Below are 26,385 nucleotides of genomic sequence, written 5' to 3'. Positions count from 1 at the left end.
ACTCACATCCAAAATAAAACATCCATCCCTTCTGAGTGTAATGTCATGCTTCACTGCCATTTTACAATTTCTACTGCTGCCGAATCTGCCTTTGAGTACTTAATGTAGGCTACACCATTCCTTTATTCAACATGAGTACCATTCATTTTGGTTGTTGTGCATTTGTGATTCTCTGCTGAATGTATATGATCATGATGGATTTTTTTTTTTTTTGGGGGATTCTTTTGCACTTAATATTAAGGTTGGGTGAGAATGAATAGCTTGATTTTAAAACTGAGTTGTATTATTGACTGCTGTTAATAAAGTCCATTATAAAGAGTCCAGTTGCAAATGAGAGCGGCTGCTGTTCACAGTAGTGCCTCAAGAGGAAAAGGTCAACCAATCTGATCTCATTGCAGGCTTTATCTAATTATTTTATTTTATTGGCAAATTATCGGTCATGAGTTTTTGTTGCACAATGGTTGGGGTCAGTTCACTTTGAAATTCCGTATTTAAACACCTGTATGGTGAGGCAAAAACATATCCGATAATTACTCACTTAAAAGTAGTCTGGACCAAAGTGGCCCGGCTGTTTGAACTGGATCCATATCTAAATGCCAAAGTTATGTATTGGTAAAGGAAATTGTCACACTGGGGGATTTGTATCTCGGTGGCATATTGCAATCCTTCGAGGATGTGGTACAGCAATTTGGAATCCCTAGGTCAAATCTTATTTGAGATATTTGCAACTTTGCCATGTGTTATTGTTACCATTCGGCCCAAGATTATTTGTTCTGGGAGATGGGTCAATTTTAAGAGGGATGGATAAGCACAAAAGAAGTTGGAGCCAAACCACTTTGGCTAATGATAGCCAGACAGATCCTTCTGAGAGTAGGGGAAACAAAGGGGTACCTTCAATCCAAGAATGGGCTTGTGAGATAGCGAAAGTGGCAGTGTTTAAGAAAAGTACCTGAGATCCAGGATGCCATGTACTGGGGTTAGATGTATGCATACGAGTTGTTTATTTTGTGGTTGCTTGATGTATTGAATATTATGGCTGTTATTTCATTTTGTCTTGACTTTTGTATAGGGAGGGGGTGATGGCGAGTGGAGGGTTCAGATGGGGAGATGATGTGTCAATGTTGTGAGGTGTGTGTTTTGTTTTGTGTTAAAAAAAATGTTAATCATACATATATATATATATATATATACATATACATATATATATATATATATATATATATATATATATATATATATATATGCTCAGGCTTTATCCCAGCAATTTACATCCGTTGAGCCAGACTAATAAAATATATTATCCCCTATAAAAATGTCATCATACACAGGCCACATGTCATGGGCCAGTTTTCTAACTAACATCCTAGAAGAATACGACCTGAAAAGATCTGGCTCTGAAATCTGCAGTGCACCCTGGGAATTCTTCTGGGGCTATCATACTTCAACAAAGTACTAAAAGATGGCTCAGTCTTAGTAAGGTAATTAAGTTCACTTATTTCTATAAAACATGCTCTACCAAATTGAGAGATTAGTTGAGGATTGCTGTATTTAATTGCTTCAACAAGAGACAGGCAAAAGGAAGACGCTGGCTTAGTGTGGATGGTAGGCCTAAACCGAGTTCTCAAAATAGCGAGTGTAACACACTTTACCGACACACTGACGTGCGTTGTCACCATAACTAACAAGCGCCATTTTTTCTTTAACGGCAAACATCCATGTCCATTCTATTTCTATTGGTGAATCATTACATACCATACTTAAATACCCCCAAAGAGACATGACATACTACCATGTTGTTATCATTGAATTGTCTTTATTCATTAAAAGAAACTAAACAAGTTGAAGACATGGCCAGCCACAGACAGAAGTGCATCTGCATCGTTATTTGGCTTTTAAAAAAACACCAGCACATAAAGGTTGGTCACGAAAGTCTTAGATATGGAGTTTGGATCCAGTGACGTAGCTATGGGCTACAGATGCAAAAGGTATTCACATTTTCACCAAATTCCTATGAATGATGAATACTCACACCACCACAGGTATTACTGAAGCCTGCTAAAATCATGCATCAGGTATACAGCATTGCAATGTTAGTTACAACAATTAGGCCTTATTCTAAAGATTGTTTATTTATGAAGTTAAATGTACAGTGAACATGTAAATACTCAGCTGTGACGTGAATCTATGCTTTCTATAAGCAGTCTCCACACTTCCCCAAATCAACAATGTGCAACAGTTGACCCACGCTTTTATCTTCCATATGGAAAACCTATCGACTAAAGCATTTTAAAGTGTATGCGCAAACATCTAAAGCCTGTTCCTTGATGAATGCAAACAAAGACACACAGTACATGTATGACGCAAAAAATAAAATTTCAACATTAAATTACAAAGATCAAAAAATAAAACAATCTATTTTAAAGAAGAAACAAAATTAATAGAAAAATTATATCTACATCTGTGTATAAAAATGAAAGATTATAAGTTAAGATTTTTTTCAATATGGAAACCCATTTTTGTATTTTTTTTGTATATATCTGCAAAAGTGACTGAGGATTGCCTATCAACAGGTCTATATTCATTATTACATAAGGTATGCAGACATGGGTCAAACAGCAAGAGAGATTCTTTAGTTTGAAGTCCTTCCAATTGTTAGCAACTGAAACGAGCTTGATGGTTGATGCTAGACACAATCAACTGCACACATACTTGACAGGATTTCATTTGCCATTTGACCCAGGCCTGTTGAAATGTCACAGTGGGTTGTAAGACCCTACACAGTAGCAGCGAGCGGACAGCACACCCATCACAGTATATTGAGCATGGGGAACAGAGAGCAGCAGAGAGGCCGGCTGAACCACGGAGGTTAAAACTGCATATTGTTCATCTGTAGGCATAAGAGAATGATTTGTGTATTCAGATAAAGACGTCTGTAGTGTTTTCGACTGAGTTTTGTAGCACCACTACTGTCAAGAGCTCAGCACTCCCCTGGGGGTTTTAGTGTTCTGTTAGGCCAACCAGTTCTACACAACGGTAAATGAGGTATAAAAAAAAAAAAAACAGAGGGGAGGGGAATACATCACCCTCTGCGTGCCTTGACTTCCTGTGGCCCTTACCAAGAAACCTGGTGTTGTTGAATGCTGTGTCCAAATGCTCTGCCTGTCCATATAACGAGTGCACCCCATTCCGACACAAATATCTGGACCGTAGTAACAATTCCCTGATGCTGGAACGAATGAGCAGATGAAGTGACGAAAAAAAACACAAGCCGAGAAGAATGTGTGCGCACACTTCAAATAAAAAGGGAGCAGAGATTAAGGACACAGGTTAAGGCACCTTGGAACCCTGATGAATCAAGAGGCACATCCCCAGGACAGTAACTTTGAAGTGACCCAGGTAATGCTTGGCATTGGTCTGCTAGGATGTCTGGTGGCCAACTGCAATGTCCTGCAACCTAGAATGTGTCCATAGTGGGTGTGGAAATGTGTTGAGCTCTCTCCCGTCGTTCCCCACCTCCATCTCGTGTGCCCCCGGAAGAACAGCATCTACCGATTACAGCAACTTATGACACGACACGTCTGTAGTGTGCTTCAATTTCTGGCTTGTGCATTTCAGTCTAAAAGGAATAGTTCGGCATTTTAGGAACTACACTTATTTGTGACGAGCTTAGCATGAAGACTGGAAGCAGAGGGCTGGCAGTCAGCTCTGTCCATCCACCTACCAATTAACACACTGTATCTCATTTGTTTCATCTAATAAACAGAAATGGGAAACAGACGTGGTTTTTTTGGCTGGCCACATTGACTTCCTGGTGTCTTAAGCTAATTACCTCTAGCTTCATATAAGGCAAAACCACACAAGTTGTATTTATGTTCTCGTCTTACTAGCAAAAAAAATATCAAATAAGCTAATTTCCCAAAATTTTGAAGTATTCCTTTGAGACACAACACAAACACATACGCAAGACTTAAAGCTCCATGCTAACATTATCAGAGCTCCAACAATGGAAATGAACTGCGCTGTTTGACATAAACTGAAATGTTTGACGTAAAGACACACATAGATATGTGGCCAGACATACAAAAACACTGACAAACACACACACACACACACACACACACACACACACACACACACACACACACACACACACACACACACACACACACACACACACACACACACACACACACACACACACACACACACACACACACACACACACACACACACACACACACACACACACACACACACACACACACACACACACACACACACACAGCCCGTTAGTGACAGGCAGACGTAACTGCAAAGCTGCCATTCCATGTGTCTTCACATCAACCCCACCACCCCTCCCACTGAGGTCCACACTTGCAGTAAGAGAGGACTACACCCAACACAGATCTGGGAAGATAGGAAGAAGAAGTGCATTGGGGATACTGCAGTCCATCATTTCTTTCTATACATTAAGAACATTGTGACATACTGTATAATATATAAGACATCGGTGGCATTAAGCCGAATGTAGGGAAAGATAACAGCGTAGTGATATTAGGCTTCATGCGTGGCTGCTGTCCTAGTGTCGTACTGACTCAGGAGGAAGGGTTTCAAATCTCCAAAATCAAAAAGCTTATGACAGCAGTTATAAGTGGTGTGGTTACAGCAGCATTAGTCTTAATCCGATATTCTGTCATCTTGACATAAAACGACATAAAACCCTTTCTCTTAAAGTTGAGTCCCAAAGTGGAAAGGTGCAAAAGAGAGGTTGCCGGAGGGATTAGTCGTAGAAGCTGTCACTTGGGCACCAGGCCGCGGGATTGTGGGTAAAGCGTGGAACCTGGACTTGAGGGGCTGAATGGAGAGGTCGGGGTGCTCGACTTCTTGCCTGTTCTTGGTCGACTGAGTGACAGAGAGCAAACACCGAGGGTTCAACAGTTAGTGGGAATAACAGAAAAAGGTTAGGAGACTGCACATGTTGAGGTTTTACGTACACGTCTTTGCTTCTCAACCAAATGCACATAAAGCCAGCACCAGCCTAACCACAGTATATGCCACTTGGAAATGGATTTTACTCGTGGCCTTGACAGCTGAAGGTGACAGTTTGCCTTACCCAGACTTTGGTTTCTTGAGGCTGGCGCTGGCGGGCGGGGTTGATCCCAAGCTGCTGTGAAAGCCTGAGGCATCTACCTGGATCTCATCCTCATCCCTAAGAGCGTCCTCCAGAGCCGCCGCCACCTTTGGGGCGATAACCGGCTCCTGATACTCTTTAGTGGTCCGAGCGGGCAGATCCATGTCCAGCATCATGATGTTTTCAGCCTGGGAGGAACAGAGCACACTCGTCTGAGACAAACAAGTCAATCGAGGCACATTTTTATGTGCTGGCAATGAAGATGAGCATATACTGTCTACTGTTAATTTCGTCAGACGAGACGAGACTGAATATGTTCGTCAACGACCTTTTTTTCCATGACTAAGACGAGACGATGACGAGACTGCGACAATGTCCAAAAACGCTGACTAAGACTAAATTAACATTCATTATTGTTGACGAAAAAAAGACGAGACTAAAATGTTTTGCATAAAATAAAAACCAAGATAAAATCTCTCTTCATTTTCGACTACAATCGTCTCTACTTTTCCATCATGAGATAGAATATTCAGCTGTTACTAGGGTTGGGTACCGAGACCCGGTGCTAATACGGCACCGACCGGTGCCTTAACAACCGTTATCTACCGGACCGAATAGCAACGTGGATTTTGGTGCCACTTAAATGCCTCCGCTTCTCTCGGATGCTCCTAAACGGACGTTAGAGGCAACCGAAACATCGCTGCACAGGACGCTAGTTAACACTACACTTGGCAGACTAAAATGACGAGACTTTTAGTCGACGAAAACTTGACTAACAAAAAAAAGATATGTGAATGACTAAATATGACTAAAACTAACAAGGACATTTGGCACAAGACTAAGACTAAATTAAAAATAGGTGCCAAAATGAACACTAATAAAGTGTCAAAAGGCTGAAGAAGAGCATATACAAAATCCATATATTGCATTTAAGAATTGCATTCATATTGGCACATTTAGGAAAATTTTTAAAATACCTACAGTACATTCTGGATTCCTGTTCATTTTAAAAATCCTTAATATCCATTTACTGAATGGTTGTGTTTGATTCACTTCTACCTACACTGTTGATGCTGCATTGCAGTGTTTGGTTTCTCAACCCATCTGGTGTAATCAGTGAAACAGGATGAGGAAATGCAAGACCACTGTGTCTGTGGTGTATTATGTGCACAGACTTTTCATCTGGAGGTTTTTGTGTGAAGACATTCATCAATGCAAAAAAAGGAGTGGAGGATGTGCAGCTTACTTTGTATCTCATTTCAGGCCTCATCATCATGGCCATTCGAGCATGCTGACTCAGAGGCCTCCTGTAGCCAACCGCTGACAAAGGCCTGGTCATCATCTGATGGTCACTGAAGCAGACACGCAGGGAATGAGACAGTGTATACAGGATTGTCTGGAAAACTAGATATTAATGTGTCACACAATGGAGCAATCAACTGTTCTGTCATTCTAGAGGAAATAACACTGTACTGAGTATTCTACAAATGCTACTTAAATATGTAAATATCGCTTTATATAAACTTGACCTTTATACTCAAATCACATTCCTTCTTGGGGTTTGGAAATGTAACCGCTGCAACAAAACACAGCCCACCCAGACAAAATAACAAGAAAATTCAAGGTTTGTTTGTCTGACAGCAGGATTATAGAAAAACTATTTGCCCGTTTTTTTGTTTTTAGGAAACTTGGGTGAAGCATGGACCAAGGAAGAACACTTTTACATGTTGGAGTGGATCCGAATCACTGGGCAGATACACAAATTATTTTTCTTTACTTTAATCAACATTGCGAGATAGGGCATTTGTACTGCATTCATGTGGTGTCGGAATAATCAGATAAATGATTTCCTGATCGTATTTCATGGCTCACTTGCTCCGTTTCCTTTGCTCTTGTCGGGGCCGGGCAAATACTGGAAACAGCCATCAACGTGTTTGGACGCTCTGAGCAATAAATCCACGTTGTTTCCACATTACGACTTATAGCTCATGAGTCCTCATTTCCTAAGCTGTTCTCCTTTATCAGGCTTTAATCAACGATTCATTCTTAGGATTTTATGTTAAGCCAAGTAATAAGATCAATATCTGGGTCAATAATAGGCAAACATCGGGGCATCTCTACAAAAATGTGTATGTAATGTGCAGTGTCCCCCTATCGATACCTACACACAACTTTGCCCACCTCCTTCCCTGTCCAATGGTGACCTTTTTAAACGGATGAAGCAATGAACAAATGGTGCAGGTTTGACTCCCCTGTTGGCCCTCCTCTATTATGTGTGATTTATGGTTCTAAGTTAAATCTACGCCGTGGCTACATGCGTAGGTACGTGGAGATACCGACCCTATGCCGTAGCCTGATGTGCATTTTTCGAAAAATGGAACTACACGTCGTGGCTCGATAGCGTAGCATTCCTCCCCCGACTTATTTCCTGGTTCTCCTTCTCCATAAACAACATGAAAACAAGCAGAGGGTTAACTTTTCCTGCTACAGATTTCCCACCGTGGTCAGAAAGCACAGGGGAGACACTTTGTTTCTCCCACTATGACTCTAGAGTGGCTACTCGCTCCAAAGCTAATCACCGTCACTCGCTCTACCACACACACACCGGCCCTGCTATTCTCTTTAAGAGACCGACGCGCACATCAACGCACAAGTATAAACTTCAGGCCACTTACGTAGGCTACGGCAAAAGCTCTGTGTGGAGCCTCCGCAGAACCATATATCACGCTTAAAACTTAACATCTTTGACAATACTGCTACAAATCATACTACATTCCACCTGTAAACAATTGATATAAACACAGTCATATTTAATTGATAATACAAGCTGTTCATTCTCTTTTTAAAAGCTTTTATGCAACACATATGCTCAAGTTGGAGCACCTCTAACCAGATGAAGAATGTACAAAAAAGTATGATGATTATTGGGATTATTCTGTATCTTACTCCTCTATACGTGTGATGGGCTTCGTTTTCCAGTATTCATCCTCGTCATCAAAGTAAGCCCTGTGGACTATTTTGTTCTTCTCCTCTAAGGGAATGAAGTTCTCGATGATCAGATGCCTGAAAGACCAACAAACAAGAAATTAGACAGAGGCAGTAACAGAGAGACAGACAGGTAGACAAACAGGCAGGACATGCAGGCAGGCAGGCAGGCAGAAAGATGAGACTGAACATATATACACAAAATGTGTGTTATTTATTACATTTAAGCATGAAAACTGTTTCACATTTATTAACACTTAAATATATTTAATAGGTAATAGGCTGAATAGAACTAAGGTCTGACTAGAAAGTAATGCTGTGTTCACACAAAGAAAAGCGGCTTTTTTGCCTTGCAGTTTGACTGCGGGATCATATTAAGATCGTTAACATGAACGTTTTTGTTTATTCACGATACATGCCCAAGACACGCCAGTGTCGATACCAACAGCCTGGCCTGGAACTTCATTATTATAGGGGCAAGGCCAAATGCCGATGGCAGCAAGGCCATCAAATAAAATAATGACTTTAATAATACATTTTAACTTCGCAGTCTTCTTGCAGTTTTCCCAGCGTTCTGCAATATGCAAATGGCCTTTAAGAGCATTTCTACGGCTAACTGTGGGAGTGGAAATTAAGCTCATGCTTGTGCGTCCAGATCCACAATGATTAAGATATATAAAACAGAACTAGGTGTACGTGTGGCTTTATAAATCTGACAAAAAGAATGCATATTTCTTTCTTTGTGTGTAGCCCACACAGGTTTAGTCGCTTTTGCATGGACTCTAATCACACCGTTTAAAAAGGTTTGCTTTGCGTTTGGTGTGAACGCACCATTAAATCGCAACATTACAACTTGAAAACCATTTTCTCCTTCATCTGCTTTATTAAGCATTATGTTCGCATGGAAAATCTGTAAGTGAAGAGCACATAGATCATTTTCATTGCCAATCCCTTTGCAAAAAGAATCGGCAAAGATCTTAATTATGACAGTGTTTAAGTCTGACAGCATGAAATCAGATGACGGTTGGACATCGTTACAGTTTATGTTCCCTTCTCTGGCAGAGCAGATGGTGTTCATAATAGATATAATATTGATTAATGTCTTTCTGCCAGGCCAACAGTATGATATGCAGGCTCCATACTTGAGTTTGAGGTCCCTGGTGAGCTCGTTCTGGGTCTGTTCCAGCTCCTGGCGCTCGTTGATGTGTGCCTCCTGGATGTCATGGATTTCTGCCTTCACTGCCTGCAGCTTGGCAAACAGCTAGAGGACAGAGGAGGAGAGAGGAAACCAGAGTTACCATAATGGAAATGACTTTCTGAAAATTGAGCCTTAGAATTTGGCTTAGACACCTGCCTGACTGTCATGAGGAATGATGGACTATTCTAATTCACAAAGACAATGACTTGAAATAGGCATGAGCTGGTTACCGGTTTCAAGGTATAACAGGGTTTGAAAAAGTCACAGTTTGAAAACCACTAAAATTTTCCATTATACCGTTTCTGTGATAGGAGGACAGTGTGTGTTAATAAAAAACATTGTATTTGTATAGTGTATGTATACATTCAATAATTATAAATGTTAAAGCTGTAATTGAGATACCACAATACTGTCAAACTATGGTATTTTTGCTGAAGGTTATCATACCGTCACAATCTTATACTGGCCCATGCCTAATTTGAAATATTATCTGACCTACTTACTTGCAAGGCATTTCATCAGCAGATAACCTCAGAAAACCTCACAAGTACTGAACATCAGGCTTTCAAAATTAAAAACTCTAAATTAAAAACAGGACTGCAAGCGCATGCAGAAATCAGCGTCTTGTGCCAGTGTGGATGGAGGACAGGAGAGTCAGCCATTAGATAGACTGCCTGAAGTTGCGGCTGCTACCTTTTTCAGCTTCTTGGTTTTGATGTCAACCTCCTGCTGCAGAGAACTGTAGGTCTCCTTCAGCTCCAGAGTCTCCTCGTCACGACTCTCCATCTGCTGCTGCATCTCTCGCTCTCGCCGTTTCTGGAAACACAGAAGCGCACAGTCTCAGATTTAAACCTCGGTTTTAATTTAAAGCTGTAATTCAAAGGAAGGTTGTCATGTGGTACACAGTTAAGATAGAAAACATGACGGTCACGGAAGGCTTGTATCATGTGGACGCGCCGACAGTGTTGTTGTAATTACTGAGAATAAAAAGGATGAGAAATAAAAGGATTATTTATTTGAGCTTGATAACAGCATGTTAGTCTAGAATGGTTTAACCCTGTTTGAAGAACAGGACCCAGGTGTACTGGTTACAAGCTTATTCCAGTTGGAGAAATCCACAACTGGAGGAAACGGATGTGATATCAACAATCTTGAAGGGTGGGGCACATAGAACAACCTACTCAACGTCAGCAAAACCAAGGAGGCAAAGACACACACTCACGTCCATGGTTCAAAATCTTTTTCATCCACCAGCCAAATGGCCAGTAAATGTTCAAATTTTACCAGCCACTCAATAGAGTACCATTGCTTTTTTGTGGCTGGTGAGTGAAGCAAATCTGCCAGCCACTTGCATATTTTTCCAGCATTTGGCTGGTGGATGGTGTTCATTTTGAATCCTGGAGCAAGTGGATAGTTTAAAATTCATGGGAATTGGGCCCGCGGATAGCTCAGTTGGTAGAGCGGTCACCCATATATAGAGGTTTACTCCTCGACGTAGTGGGCCCGGGTTTGACTCCGACCTGCGGCCCTTTGCTGCATGTCATTCCCCCTCTCTCTCCCCTTTCATGTCTTCAGCTGTCCTGTCAATAAAGGCCTAAAAATGCCCCAAAAATAATCTAAAAAAAAAAAGTTCATGGGAATCGGGGTAGGATCCAAACTGTGACTTGTGTGTACGATTACACCCCTATTTAAAAACTACTATCCTGTAACCACTGATCACATATTTGTGACCTCTAATTGAGAGTAAAGTACATTTTTCAGATGTTTGGTATACCTGTTCAGCGATTTCCTGCCTCTTCAGCTCCAGCATTTTCTGTTGCTCATTGGTGTGGTCCACAATGTTCTTCCCCCCTACTAGGAGCTTACTCTCCATCGCCTGGATTGAGAAGGGGAAAAAAAAGAAAGATGATGAAACCACTTCAAGTCGCATTGTGGAGAAAAACATTTGCAACTGAGTCGAATACAATACAATAAAAAATGTGATCTATTGACTTATGAAAAGATCTACTGACTTGTGAGTGCATTTGTTGAATCCAATGAAACAACATCTGAAATCAAATCAACCGGATATATACTGGATGTACAGGAACACACCAAGTGTGGCAAAATGTGCTTACTTTCACTTTGGCTGCAAGCATCTCTCCGGCGTCCTTCTCCCTCTTCAAATCTTCCATTTTCTTCTCTTTTTCTTTAAGCAGCCGAGCTTTCTCCTCAGCCACCAGACTATGATCCTCCATGATGGCCTTTCTCTCCCTCTCCAGCTTCTCCTGCTGCTCCCGCCAGTAATCCCCTTTGTCGTCCCCCTCTTCATCGTCGTCCTCCGTCTCTCCTTCCTCCAGATCCTCACCGTCGCTCCCTTCCCCGGCCCTCCTCCTCTGCCTCCTCCTTTTCTTCTTTCCCGAGCGCTTTTGCAGCTGTTCCTTCAGCCGCGCAATCTCCTCCTGAAACTCCCTGAGCAGGGCATCCTTGGGGTCCTCGTTGATACGTGGTTTGTTCTTGATGTTCTTCGCCCTGTTGGAATAGCGCAGCGTTGTCAAGGTCTCCTCCACGTTGTAGGATGCCGGGCCAATGTTGGCGACCATGACAGTGCGGGCGTTGCCCCCCAGAGAATCCTGCAGCAGACGGGTGAGTTTTGAATCTCGGTAGGGGATGTGGCTGCTCCTGCCGTCCACCAGAGCTGATATGACGTTCCCCAGAGCCGAAAGCGACAGATTGATCTTTGTGGCTTCTTTAAGCCTCTCCCCCTGAGCGCCGGTCTTGGTCTGCCTTTCACTGCCGGCTAAATCCACCAGGTTCAGTTTGCCGACTCTGATATGGTTCTCCCCGTCGACACCCAACTCACTGCACTCGACGGTGATGACAAAGATGGCGTGAGAACGGGAGCTGTGTTCATTCATGTTTGTGGCGCCCACTGAACGATTCTGGTTCCCCACATTCATGACGTGTTCGATCTCCCGCACACTCTTGGTGACGAATGACGAAAGGTCTTTAACGTACACACCCGTGTCAGGCCTCTCCCTGAGCTCCAGACGACGCGACTGGTCTTTGGAGAGCAAGTCTTTGATCTCCTCTTGGTAAATTTCTAGATATGATGCTCTCACCAGGTACTGTTGATTCTGTGACCGTGAAATGTGAGTGAAGACATGCTCAAAGGAGTTAGGGATCACCCCTCTCCTCTCTGGATCGTTTCTCACCCCCTCCATCGTGTATGTCTTCCCTGTACCGGTCTGCCCATAGGCAAAAATGGTCCCGTTGAACCCAAGTAGAACTGAATCCACCAGGGGCCTGAAGGTTTCATCATACAAATCTATTTGTTTGGAGTTCGAGTCGTAGACTGAATCATAAGTAAAGATTTTGGGAAGTTCGCTGGCTGAAGCCTCCCTGGGGTTCCTGACAATAATTTGGCCCAATTTGACATCAACAGAGACCACCCTTTCAAACTTGGCTGCCCGCTCTTTTTCATTCATAGGGCGACAACGGACCACCACCTTGACCGACTCCGAGCTCTTGCTCTTGGACATGTTGCAGAGGGAACGCCAACCCACACGGCTTGGCACTTTGTAGGCTCTGTCTTCCAAGTGCAGCTTCAGGAACAGTTAACCAATACAAGTGCCCACATCCGAAACTGTTGGAGAAGACACATTCAATGATCAGTACCAACCTTGATGACCTAATGACAACCTAATGACAGTCTTTGGCAATGATATAACGTTAGCTAGCTAACCTGACACTGACACCTGTACTGCAGTTCTATGTTCCGTGGACATGACAACTTCTTGTACGTGGAAACACTAACGTTAGTTAGTTAGCTAGTTAGCTACGTTAGCGAAATAAGATTTTTCCAGATGTCACAAAACACAACACGCCCCGAACGGTATAATTGGTCCAAATGAATAACCTCTTAATTATGTTACTTGCCAAAGATGAAGAGCAGAATGTAACGTTACACAGTAACTTACTTTTCTGTTAGCTACCAGTGCCACTACACCTATTTAGCTAACATTAACTTAGCTAGCTAACGTTACGTTAGGTAACCGGCAACTATAAAGTTCTAGCTAGGTTAACTACGATGGTCAACGTTGGAATTCCAGGTTATCAAGGGACAGCCGTTGTGAGCACTCTGCCAGCCATAGCATGTTGATAGACTGTGGTTTTATAGCTGCTTAGCTAGTTGATTAATCAGCTAACCAACGTTAGCTTATGTAAAATGCAGCCCATAACGAGAACTCAAGACCGGCCTAGCAACGACAAACACACTGGTAACCTAAGCTACAAGTCTGGTAACGTTAGCATTACCTGTCTAACGCTAGCAGCAACGGCAGATATCAATGAAACATATCGCCGTACAGAAATAAAAACATAACATACATTCACCCCATGCAATAAAAACACAGTTTCCCACCGGGAACAAATACATATCGTTAAAGATTTACCAGTTGGCCAACGTTAGCTAGCTAATCCAGAACTCCCACTCAGCCATTAGCCTTTGCTCATCCCCACACGGTCCCGGTTACGAAGTTGCCAGATTCAAGCACTATCCCCCAAAAAGGGACGTGGCGAAAACATTCACCCAATATAAATGGTGTAATTTTGAGCGAGAATATGTAACGTTTTAACTATTAAGTATATAGTCGCAAAAAACTTTAACTATGAATAACTAAGTGGCAAGCCAAATACATGCATTATGATTTAAGAATACAAATGCAACATACCCTAGCATATCTGGCAACCAACTCTCAACAAGCTTGACCAACATAGCTTAGTATATCAGCTGATTCAACTGTACTCACAGCTAAGCTTCCAGTCAGGGAGGGAAACACACTGAGGCTGCTGGTTTTAAAACATTAGTGTGCATCACTTTATTGGTGAAAAACATTATAGAAAACATTAGTCTTCAAAAACATTGCTTTCACACAGAGGGACACAATTAGCTTGCCACACACCCCCACTTGCATTTAATCAATTCAACCAGTGCAAATCAACTCTTTTGTCTCCCAAAAACATCCCTGAAACCTTAGTTCACATTCACTGAATAACAATACTGTCCCCACAACATTCACTACAGGGTTGCACACATTACAACATTTTTTGGTCATGGTAAATTGAGAGGTGGAAAGACTGTCTCTTTTTTCCTCCCTATAATTAGTATGTACAGGAGGATCAGTTACTGTGCTATCCTTGGAATGGAGGGCAGAGAGGAAAGGAAAGAGCAAGCTGGAAAAGACATGGAGGGATGGAAAGGTGGACAGAGAAAGAGAGAGAGAGAACATGATCACTGGCACTGCAGCCTTTCCCAGGGTTCACTAAGGTCACCAGGGGTCCTGCTTACATGTCTGGATTGTAAAACATGGTAGCAGCTACAGACTATGGCAGGAGTTAAGGAAATGTTTCCCTGATAGAAAGGAATACTGGCTTCAGTATAGTAAGCACAAGCGGCTAGAAGCCAAATCTTGAGCAGACAAACATACAAAAATAGTGTTTCTTGGTAGTAGTAGCTGCTGCATCATCATATTTTAAAAGCCCTTCCTCCTTTCTCACAGATTAAAACCCATTCTAAAAGAACCTGCCTTTACAAACCATCACGTCATATATAAATATTCACTGCCTTCCACATGCTCCCTCGCCTCTTCATGACCGTCCTCCAGCATCGACATCCAGGACACGACCGCGTGACTCTTGTGCTCAGAGTTCTTCTTTGTGATTTAATTTCCCAGGCTTGTCCATGCCAAAAAAGGAGGATGAAAGGCCATGGACGTCCCGCTCTCTCTTCACAAAGGCGGAAAAGGAGGAGACACAGTTGCCGATAAAGTGGTCAGCTCGGCCTAAGATGTACAGGTCCATTTGGGCCGAGTCTGGCTGGAGACTCACCACTTTCACCTGAAAAGCCGGAATGAAATACACAAATAAACAACCAGGTGGGGAAATACTATATTGCAACCAAGTGAGAGTATAAGTGTGAAAAACACTTTCCTGGCTAGTAAAATTTCCACTTCAAACAAATTACATATCGTTTACAGGAAGAGTTCTGGCTACTTCTGACTTCAGCTTATATGGGTTAAAGTGCATCTGTGAAGAATTAGCTAATTGTGCCAAAACCAAATTGTGCTACAGGCAAGCCAGTCAAAATGTAGCGAGTCAGTTGGGGTTACATTTAAGGTCCCACGTGACAGACACAAAAAGGTGCAGAATGTAAAGACCAAGTGAGTCATGACATACAGTACTTGTGAAGGCATCACAGAGGCTTTACAAACCCACCTTGCCCTTGAGGAGCTTTTCAATTTCCGTACTGTGGGATTCTGAGTCAGTGGCGATGTAGACAGAGCGGGCAAAGGTCTTCTTCACCCACAGCTTGACAGCCCTGCCGATCTCTGCCAGGTCAGGAAGGCACATGGTCATGGTGAGAGGCAAGGCTGTCTGGCGGTTGTAGCCGACACACTGAGGGGAGGCCATGAAGTGAGGCCCTGCATCGCCAGTCTTCAGCATTTTGCAGGCATTTTGCTGTAAGGGTGGATTAACAAAAAGATTTAGATGGGACTAGATGATGAATAGGAATAAAGACGGTGGCTGGCAGCCTCAGTGTTGTGCTCTCTAGCACTTTTTTCTGATTTTTTCTTTGTTCAGTTTTCAGCTTTCTCTCTCCACAGCATGACATCATGACTTCGCGTAAACATACATGCCCACTTTCTTAAGCCAAGTGGCGTGTTATCTGTACGCATTTTGAGCTATCCGAGTGTATGTCTACGCTGTATACAGCGGATGTAAACAGACTAGCCACTTGGCGTGTTATCGCGAGAAGAAAGCTACGGTTGGGTTTAGAAAATGTGACACGCAGGTTGGGTTTAGGAAAAGAAGAACCGGCTGGGTTTAGTAAAAGCAGAATGCGACGGTTGACTTTAGGAGACGTGGCATGCGGGACATGAAAGGAAACGTGACACGCGGGACACAATCCCCGGTCTCCTGGGTGAAAGTCCTGTGTTTGACCCATCCACCCCCCCGACCAATCTCCCTACGCGGATTTTTGCACTTTCATGCTACTCGCTACGGCGTATATTCACACGCAATCGCAAGGTAATGTAAGTCAATGGAGGCCAAACGGCAGTGATAAACACACTAAAAAGCGAGTTTGCGTCTTGATAACACGCCAATAATGGCATACGAATTGCCGTGTCAAACATACGCCACTTCATGAGATCAGTCCGCTCTCCAAATACATTTACCAGGGAGGAACTTTAACACAAAGTTCTACGGAGCTTTTAGTTACAGGAGCAGCAGCTCTCTATGGGATTTGCCGCAGACCACGATGGGGCAAGCGAGCCGGGCATTTCAAACTGCGCTCCTTTGTCATTTTTCCAGATCCGCTGACCTGTACTTCACCAAAACCTGGCTTGGTGAGCACATCCTGCATAGTAAACTACATCTGCCGGGCTCCCAACTCATCCGAGTGGATCACGCAACTACTGCTTCTACATAAACAAAGGCTGGTGTACAGATGTCGCGGTGCTGATATGGTTATGCAGTCATTTTCATTGACTGTAAACCTGTCTATTCACTGCTGGAGTTTTCTTCCTTTATTCTGGTCGGTGTTTAAATCCCACCTCAGGCCTGTCATTATATCCACATTACTGATGATTATTTGTCAAAAATCTCATTGTGTGGGCACCCGGATAGCTCAGTTGGTAGAGCGGGCGCCCATATATAGAGGTTTACTCCTCAACGCAGCGGGCCCGGGTTCAGCTCCGACCTGCGGCCCTTTGCTGCATGTCATTCCCTCTCTCTCCCCCCTTTAATTTCGTCAGCTGTCCTATCAATAAAGGCCTAAAATTGCCCAAAAAATAATCTTAAAAAAAAAAAAAAAAAAAAATACCCTGTGTACGCGTGGACTAGGCCAGAGTGATTGTGCTGATTTTGTTCCTTGGCGAAAACAGAAATGTGATGTCTGAGATATCTGTGTGTGAACAGATGCGCGATTGCCTGTATGCGAGTATACAAGTAAATGTGAAAAACCCAAGCTCTTAAGTTGTGAAGAATGTCTCACCCAGTCACTGCCAATCCTCAAGTGAATGGCAACGTACGGCCTGGTCAGCAGGGTAGCAATGTGCTCCTCTCCCTCCTTTACCATCTTGTCTGACCACAACACGTAGCGCTGCAGGCCCACGTGCTCCTCTATCACTGGGAACTGGGCCGGAGCCCCCGGCAGTGCCAGCACAGGGTGCTCAGAGGGAGGAAACCTTTTCAAAACAGGGGAAGCATGAGGAGAAGCTACCTGTTAACCACAAAAACTTAAGAAAATGCATCAAAGATTTTCAAAAAAGTACAAAAAAAAAATTTGGAAGCGGGAATGGAAAGCAGAGACATATACAGCGACGTTAATGTTCTTAGAAGGTTGGTCAGTTGAACCAACTTCAGAACTAGAACTAGGTTTGCGCTGGTGGAAAGGGGGTATCAGTCAATTATAATGTTAAGGCTAGCAATGTTGCTTATGAAGATGTGGTTTTCTTTATGTTTTGTCTCATCTCTAATAATCCTAAATGTGTCTACATTAGAGTGGGGCTACTGAACATGTACTCACTTCTTCATCCACTGAGGTTGGTGGTAGGAACTAAAAGAAATACCACCAAACAAGACAGACTTGTCAAACTCCACACCGACGTAGTCCCAGAACGGACCAAATGGGTTCCCATCCTAAAAAATAAATCAGAACCATCTGTCCATATCAGAGCCATTAAACTGTAACAGTTGTGTCATAGTTATGAATGTAGGTCTATGGGCCACCAGAGGGCAGCATTTCACCCTCACCTGTTTCAATTGCAATCACCATCATTTATTGACGAAGAGGCTGAGGGCCCTATTTTAACGATCTAAGTGCACGGCGTGAAGCGCCTGGCGCAGGTGCGTTTAGGGCGTGTCCAAATTCATTTTTGATAGTTTGAGGGCGGAAAAAAGGGTCTGTGCGCTGGGCGCATGGTTCAAAAGGGTTGTACTCTTAATTAATCACAGGTGTGTTTTGGGTGTAACAAGGGTTCATACACATTTTAACCAATACCTTTCCATGACTTTTTGGCAAATTTCCATGACTATGTATTCCTGAAAATGTCAGTCGACATTATACAATAAGAATAAAAATCTGTGTTAAAGTTTACCCTCAGAGGTTTAACAATAAAACGAATGACAATTTATGCGGTTCATAGTGGGATTCGTAATATCGCTCCCTGAATAGAACATTGAGGTTAGGACGACGTGAAATACATTTATTAATCACATATTATTATGCTGTGTTAAAACAACAATTCCATGACTTTTCCAAAACTTTCTGGGTCTTTTTAGGTTTCCAAAACCTTTCCAGGCCTGGAATTTGCATTTTTAAATTCCATAACTTTTACAGTTTTTTTCAAAACGTATGAACCCTGTGTAACATCCAATAAACCAGAGTGTCATCTCCCATTCCCTTTAAAAGCCAGGCGCCTTTGTAAGTTGTCGCATTGCTATTATGATGGCAGATTTGCGTCGTAATATTTTTATTTGTATTCTTTTGCATGTTTGTGTGCTGCTGCGCGTCCCTGTGTGTGTAACAAGCATAGTGTGCACGCGCTGTGCGCGAGCCTAGGCGCATTTTACTAATGTGCTGTTAAAATAACAATGACTTTGGACCCGTTTTTGTTGGTCAATGGCGTGATCACTTCCCGCTGCCTCAAGATAGCAATACACCTGAATGCACCTGAACACACCTCCCTGGAAGACCAGCACGCCCATGGGCGCACAGATGCATTTGTTATTTAAACGACGGGGGCGCTGGACAGGGAATTGACTACTGCGTCGGTCTTAAACTAGCAAAGACACTTGCGTCGGGCTTTGCGCGATAGGGCCTGGAGTCTCTATCTGCTTTCAAAGAAAGCTCACTTATGCTTCGTTGAAAATAACAAACCATACAGGGTTTCTGCAGGTTTCCCCAAGTCAAATTTAAGACTTTTTAAGACCTTTTTGAGACCATTATGAATGAAATTTAAGACCTATATCACACAAAAAAAAAAAAAAACATTCTAAAGTGCCGCGGGAGCATTTCAATGAGCATTAGAGGCAGCGTTGAAAAACCGGTTTGAAATCATTTAAGACCTACAACACAATACTTCAGCGAATTAAAGACATTAATGTTGACTTTTTAAGAACCCGCAGAAACCCTGTTACTATTTCAAATCTTGTAGAAGAGAGAATTTATACATAAGTAGACAATCTGAAAGCAGCAACCAATATCATCAGATAATCCTACTTCATTGTAGCTACCTGACACTAATCACTTAAATAATCTACTCCACTGGACTCGCACCTTCATGGGGCAGGACTTCTTGTCTGCACTCCGCTGTGCAGCAGTCTCGAAGCAGTAGGCTGTCCTTTGTTTGGAAGGCCAGTATTTGGGAGCCAGCTTCTCCATGAAGTCCTCCAAACTGACCACTCGGTGGTAGGCAGACAAGGCCTCCAGTTGGAATAACTCACTGTAGGGAACGTGGACCTGAATAGAACCAAAAAGAACGGAAAAAACAGCACGGTCCACTTCAGGTTTAAAGGATAAGACTGGTGATAAGATTCAATTTTTTGTTATTGTCAACATATCCCAAATAGGGCTGAGCAATATATTGATAATATATCGATATATGTGGCTAGATATCGTCTTATATTTTGTATATTGTAATAAGTGTTGTCTTTTCCTCGTTTTTAAGGCTATATTACAGTAAAGTGATGTCTTTTTCTGAACTTACCAGACTGTTCTAGCAGTTTTATTATTTGCCTTTACCCATTTAGTCATTATATCCACATTACTGATGATTATTTATCACAAATGTAAATATTTTGTGAAAGCACCAATAGTCATCCCTACAATATAGCAGCTATATCGACATCGACTTTTGGGCAAAAATATTGTGATATTCAATTTTCTCCATGTAATAAAGGAGCAGCTCTAATCCCAAAACAACACTGAATGGAAAGCGCCTCTTGTATGTTGGGAGAGAGGGCTCCCATGTTCACCTGGACGCATATGCTCCTTTATTACGTTCACTCATGACATCTATTATCATAATCTTTCCAAAACAGTCTGTTCTTCATTTGCACTTTTCAGTAAGGCTGCCCCGATCCGATACAGATATCATGCCGATATGTACAATGGGGCGGTCTATTCAATACAATTCTTTATTTATATACTATAAACATTATATATTGGAATTCAATTCCTGTTTGAGTTTTGACCAATCTGTTGCTGCATTTAAAAGGTTTACGCTTGAATTGTAATTCCCGTTAATGTCAAAGATTTTTACCAAGTTGCTGGTGCACGATTTATTATAAACAGTAAATGTGTATAATACTGCATCTTACTATATCAACTTTATATATATATATATATATATACAGTGGGGGAAATAAGTATTTGACCCCTTGCTGATTTTGCAGGTTTGCCCACTTACAAAGAATGCAAAAATCTACAATTTTAATCATATGTACATTCTAACAGTGAAAGACAGAATCCCAAAGAAAATTCCAGAAAATCACATCATATGAATTTATTAAAATTGATAACCATCTGATGAGGAAGTATTCTGGCTCCTACAAGCCAGTTAGTCTTTCTTTAAGACACAGCCCCAATCCGAACCAATTATCTACATCAAATACACCTGCCTCACCTCGTTACCTGTATAAAAGACACCTGTCAACACCCAAACAACCAGCATCCAACATCACCACCATGGGTAAGACCAAAGAGCTTTCTACGGACATCAGGGACAAGATTGTTGATCTGCACAAGGCTGGGATGGGCTACAAGAGAATCGGAAAGCAACTTGGAGAGAAAAGATCAACTGTCGGTGCAGTTATCAGGAAATGGAAGAAGCACCACACCACCGCCAACCTCCCTCGGTCTGGGCCTCCACACAAGATCTTGCCTCGTGGGGTGTCCCTGATCATGCGAACGGTGAGGAATCATCCCAAAACCACAAGGGGGAACTGATGAATCAACTGAAGGCAGCTGGGACCACAGTTACAAAAAAGCGGTTGGTAACACACTACGCCGTCATGGATTGAAATCCTGCAGCGCACGCAAGGTCCCCCTGCTCAAGAAGAAACATGTACAGGCCCGCATGAAGTTCGCCATTCACCACCTGGACGACTCAGAAGAGGCCTGGAAGAAGGTGATGTGGTCAGATGAGACCAAAATAGAACTTTTGGCCTCAACTCAACTCGTCGTGTTTGGAGGGCAAAGAACACCGAGTACAACCCAAAGAACACCATCCCCACCGTCAAGCATGGTGGTGCCAACATCATGCTTTGGGGTGCTTTTCAGAACAAGGGGACGGGACAACTCCATCATTGCGGGGAGGATGGGACGGGCCATGTATCGTGGAATTCTGGACCGACATCTCCTTCCCTCAGTGAGAGAGCTGAAGATGGTCGGGGATGGGTGTTTCAGCACGACAACGACCCTAAGCACACCGCCAAAGCAACAAAAGAGTGGCTGAAGAAGAAGCACATCAAGGTTCTGGAGTGGCCTAGCCAGTCTTCAGACCTGAATCCGATTGAAAATCTTTGGAGGGAGCTTAAAATTCGAGTTGCAGGGCGACAACCTCGGAACCTGAATGATTTGGAGGCTGTCTGCAGGGGAGGTGGGCCAACATCCCTGCCGAAATGTGCACAAACCTTGTCACCAACTACAAAAACCGTTTGACATCTGTGCTGGCCAATAATGGCTTTTCTACAAAATATTAACATGCTGTTTGTCCAGGGGGTCAAATACTTGTTTTTCCTCATCAGATGGTTATCAATTTTAATAAATTCATATGATGTGATTTTCTGGAATTTTCTTTGGGATTCTGTCTTTCACTGTTAGAATGTACATATGATTAAAATTGTAGATTTTTGCATTCTTTGTAAGTGGGCAAACCTGCAAAATCAGCAAGGGGTCAAAAACTTATTTCCCCCACTGTATATATATATATATATATATATATATATATATATATATATATATGCCCATGCACAGTACATTAGTGGACACTATCATTGGACTGTGTTTATTCAATACATATTAGAGTTGATGTTATGGTTTTACCTTTAGTCTCTATTCTCAGTCTTTGTTATTCTAATTCATATTACTTCTGATTTTGTTTCTTACCTACCTCACTTCTTTCTGATTTATTTGACTTGGCTGCTGCAACACTGATATTTCCCTTATTATTTAATTAAGTACTAAGAATTAATCACGTACATCTGTGTGGTTGCAGTCGGGGACAGGTTGTCAGTGTCTGTTGCTCAGAGTTCACTGGCTGTACTCACATTGGTGTAAGGGTGTGTGTGGTGTCGGTACACTATCCAGGGAGGGACTGCCAGGGTTCGGTTCAACATCTTTGCAAAGGCCAGAGATCCCAGGAAGTGATCTGCCTGGTTTCCAAAGCGACCTGAACAATAACATTGGGCCCTTTATAATCTCATGTTCAACAGCAAACTTAATAATGCTTCTCATGACAAGAAAATGGAAACTTAAAAGAGACTGGAGGGGATGTTTACCTCCAAATACCATGCGCTATATGATCTCTAATATAATATAGAATATGAAGCAGATGCTAAGAAGGGTTGAATCTATCCTGTCAGATAATACTCATCCCTTACAGGCTGAATTTCAGATGTTGCCATCTGGATCACGCTTTAAACTCCCAAAACTCAGAACCAACAGATATAAACACTCTTTTGTACCTGTAGCCATTCTATTTCTTAATTCCATAAAGAACCATAGATAACTTACTGACCTACTATTTATTGATTGTTTCCGGTTTTTAACTATGCCTGCAAGGTAGGCAATCTCTGTATTGTGTGTGGTTTGTAATATACTATCAGCTGCACAACAAATTGCCCCATTGGGGGACAATAAAGTAACTTGAACTTGAATATATCTTCGGAGTGATTTGCTAACAGAACAGCAACCGCTGCAGTCATTATCGTTACACCTCCAGTTGTCAAAAGCTCCACTCCGTTAGCTGCTAACTAGCCATTGGTGCATCTTCTCTTGCGGTTAAGTAACATAAAACTAGCAGAGTTTGACATAGGTTTGGGTTCATATTTAGGCGATATGTGCTTTAGCCGATATAACACACCGCCCTCATCTTAGGAATGAGTGAAAGTTTTGGACTCGCTAGCTTTGCTCTTCTCAAACTACGGAATGCAAAACATCCACGTATCAGCTACAAAGAATTAATTACCCATGCACGGGCAGTACAGAATGTAGCCATTCTGATCCCACTTCAGTTCTTCGGCAAAAGTCCAACAAGTTTGGAGTAGAAGTGACAAAAACCAACACGTCAATGTAAGAGCATAACATGCTTTTTGTTTAGCCGCCATTGTGGTTCATTTTATATCCCAGAATGCACCGGTTTTTAAGTCGGCTTCTTCTTTGGCTTTATTGAGAAATTCAAACGCGCATCAAACACGTCTGCTGCCACCTAGTGAACCGGAGGTGGTAGCGCGACATTGCATCTATGGTTAAAACTAGTGCCCTTTATATAGAGAGTGTGGCGAACTAGGCTGTATATAAAGTGCGCTAGTTAAAACAACCCTGAACACAAAAAATGTGTTATTATTACCTCAGCTCGTGTTATTATTATTTATTCACACTGTTTGTTCAGCTATCTGCTGCTTTACACTCCCTCTTTATGTCACAGGTTTTACAGAGTTTGTCATTCAGAACATACAAACAGCGCAACTACAACTCAACTTTATTCATATAGCACTTGTCATACACACATGCAGCCCAAAGTGCTTCGCATAGCAATATTAAAAACAACAAAGACAAACATAAAACATTAAAACAAAACAAAGAACAATAAATACAATTTTTGCAAGACTAAAAATGACAAAAATAAAGCTAAAGAACAGAGTAATTAAAAGAATAATTTCCAGAATGACCAGAATTGCCAAGTTTTTTTTTTTTTTACATTTGCATAAGCTCTAGTTGAAACAGAACGGTATTTTAAAGTCTCTCAAAACCTGGTTTCAAGTCTTAGATATTTGTCACCAAATATGCAACAATGAAAGTTAAAATTATTGGGTATTATTTATTAGGCGTTCTCAAAAACGGAACTGTGGTAAGCACGGCCTGGTAATCAGACTGCATTGGCATTTTCTTTCACTTCATGTTATTAACTTGTTGTTGATCTCATTCACTGAACCACTGAAATCTGAGATGTGGGCGGCGACTCACGTCTGTCATCTAATTTTGATTCAAATATTGTTAAATTCTGATTTGTACAAATAAAGAAATGTGTGACATCTACTATTTCTTACTGAGTCATGCCCACTTTAAACCAGTGAAAGACACTATCGATTACTAAAGACAACCTTGTACAATTTGTGAAGTTTCAATCCAAACTGAGACGTGAACCATTGTTAACCTGACACAGTTCTTGCAAAATGAGGATGTGAGATCACAAGTCATTTTTTTCCTCCCTGACATAAGGTGTTCATTTATTTTCTGCAACCTGACAGAAATAAATCCCGACACTTTACCTTTCCAGTCGTTAGCATTCCTGACAATTGAGACATGTGAAAGCATTTACAGTAATTAAGGCATTGAAAGCATTGTATATACATTAAAGTGATCATATTATGCTCATTTTCAGGTTCATAGTTGTATTTAGAGGTTATATCAGAATAGGTTTACGTGGTTTAATTTTCAAAAAACACCATATTTTTGTTGTACTGCACATTGAAGCTGCTCCTCTTTTCACCCTGTGTGTTGAGCTATCTGTTTTAGCTACAGAGTGAAGCATCACACTTCTGTTTCAATCTTTGTTGGGAGTCGCACATGCGCAGTAAATAGGTAAGGACTACTAGCCAGTCAGAAGCAGAGTATGAGGGCGTGCCACCCTAGCAGCATTATAACGTGTGTTACAAAGTGACGCACGTTTGTCTCTGAAGTAAAGGCTGGACTACAACAGAGCTGTTTGGAGCAGTTTGAGAACAGTGTTTTCTGTTGGAGATGGTAAGTCCCTTTGGGGTGGACTTTTGGACTTTTTCACTATAACCTGCACAAAAAAGATATACAACACAATAAAGGAAATGGAAAAAGCCAAAAAGCATAATATGAGCACTTTACTCATTCAGTGGACTTGACAGCTCAAAGCTTAACATTTTTTTGCCAATGCCACCTAAACATCAGTTGAAACGAACAGTTGAATGTGATGTTCCAGGGCGTAGTTTATGTTTCAACGTTTGGGGGGTGGGCACTAATAACTAATAACCACGGGTGCTGGGTTTCCTGCATTCTGGTGGATTTTTTATGCAACAATTTACGTGCATATGTCTTTATTTATGTGAAGGAAATGATTATTCTCCTGTATTGTTCAAAACGTTTTGCATATTCAAAACATCACATGTGTTTCTGGATGTTTTTTTTTTTTTTAGGAATCACGTACTGTACATCTAAACAGTCTACAAGAGATCTATAAGAGAATGAGACATTGTTAAAGCCATAAGCTCCTATAAGGTTCCATCTACTGTACATAAAAGACACTTAAAATCACAAGAAATCACGTCTTTACTTTTCACGCTCCTGTTGTGTTCTTTAACGCCCCAATGAAGCATAAGTAGACACACTTCTTGTTTTCCGTGCATGTTTTAAGCCCCTGGGCCCTGAAGGGTTATTTTTTTTTCGTGTTTTCGGGAGTGGGTTGTCTTTCATATTGTTTTAGGTCGACAAATCCATCTATTCTCTGATGTCAGAGCAACAACATTCCCTTTAAACTCTTCAGAAATGAGTAATGATGGGTGTCAGCATATTTGGAAGAGAAGAAAAGAAGCACAAAAACTGATTCATCGTGTGCTTATTCTCTTCTCATCAGTCCTGCAGATTGGCAAACAAAGCGGCCACGCAAAGTTCACATTGCAGAAAAAAACAGAAAAATAATTGCATTTAGACCGTCCTGCTTTGCCTCTGTTTTCCCTGGTTGGAAATCAGATGGAGCCAATCAGTGCTATGTCCAGTGATAAAGAAACAGCCTTCCCAGAGCTCTGTCTTTACAGGCTCTTCATCAGATGTTCA

At 41.9% G+C, this 26,385-nt stretch overlaps 2 protein-coding genes across 8 annotated transcripts; both read right to left on the bottom strand.

The window, feature by feature from the left end:
- Positions 1 to 4,224: 4,224 nt before the first annotated feature.
- kif3b (kinesin family member 3B) lies at positions 4,225 to 14,146 on the bottom strand. Of its 7 annotated transcripts, none has more exons than XM_028582878.1 (9): positions 14,105 to 14,146; positions 11,432 to 12,939; positions 11,089 to 11,190; positions 10,008 to 10,130; positions 9,259 to 9,377; positions 8,078 to 8,194; positions 6,378 to 6,483; positions 5,114 to 5,319; positions 4,225 to 4,902 (listed from the first exon to the last, which is right to left on the bottom strand). In XM_028582878.1, the coding sequence occupies exons 2-9, from the start codon at positions 12,833 to 12,835 to the stop codon at positions 4,797 to 4,799; spliced, it is 2,283 nt and encodes a 760-aa protein (XP_028438679.1). In that variant the 5' UTR covers positions 12,836 to 12,939; positions 14,105 to 14,146; the 3' UTR covers positions 4,225 to 4,796. The 7 variants fall into 7 exon arrangements, with proteins under 7 accessions (XP_028438679.1, XP_028438680.1, XP_028438675.1 ...); XM_028582879.1 differs by lacking the exon at positions 14,105 to 14,146 and adding an exon at positions 14,027 to 14,097; XM_028582874.1 differs by lacking the exon at positions 14,105 to 14,146 and adding an exon at positions 13,748 to 13,978.
- Positions 14,146 to 23,746, bottom strand: pofut1 (protein O-fucosyltransferase 1). Its single transcript, XM_028582882.1, has 7 exons — positions 23,549 to 23,746; positions 22,629 to 22,750; positions 19,636 to 19,818; positions 17,884 to 17,996; positions 17,350 to 17,542; positions 15,570 to 15,812; positions 14,146 to 15,191 (listed from the first exon to the last, which is right to left on the bottom strand). The coding sequence occupies exons 1-7, from the start codon at positions 23,685 to 23,687 to the stop codon at positions 14,997 to 14,999; spliced, it is 1,188 nt and encodes a 395-aa protein (XP_028438683.1). The 5' UTR covers positions 23,688 to 23,746; the 3' UTR covers positions 14,146 to 14,996.
- Between the last annotated feature and the right edge of the window lie 2,639 nt (positions 23,747 to 26,385).

The sequence above is a fragment of the Perca flavescens genome, chromosome 7 (genome assembly GCF_004354835.1).
Source record: "Perca flavescens isolate YP-PL-M2 chromosome 7, PFLA_1.0, whole genome shotgun sequence".
NCBI lineage: Eukaryota > Metazoa > Chordata > Actinopteri > Perciformes > Percidae > Perca > Perca flavescens.
Note: the sequence above shows the minus strand (reverse complement) of the source record. Positions and strands in the feature narration are given on the sequence as shown.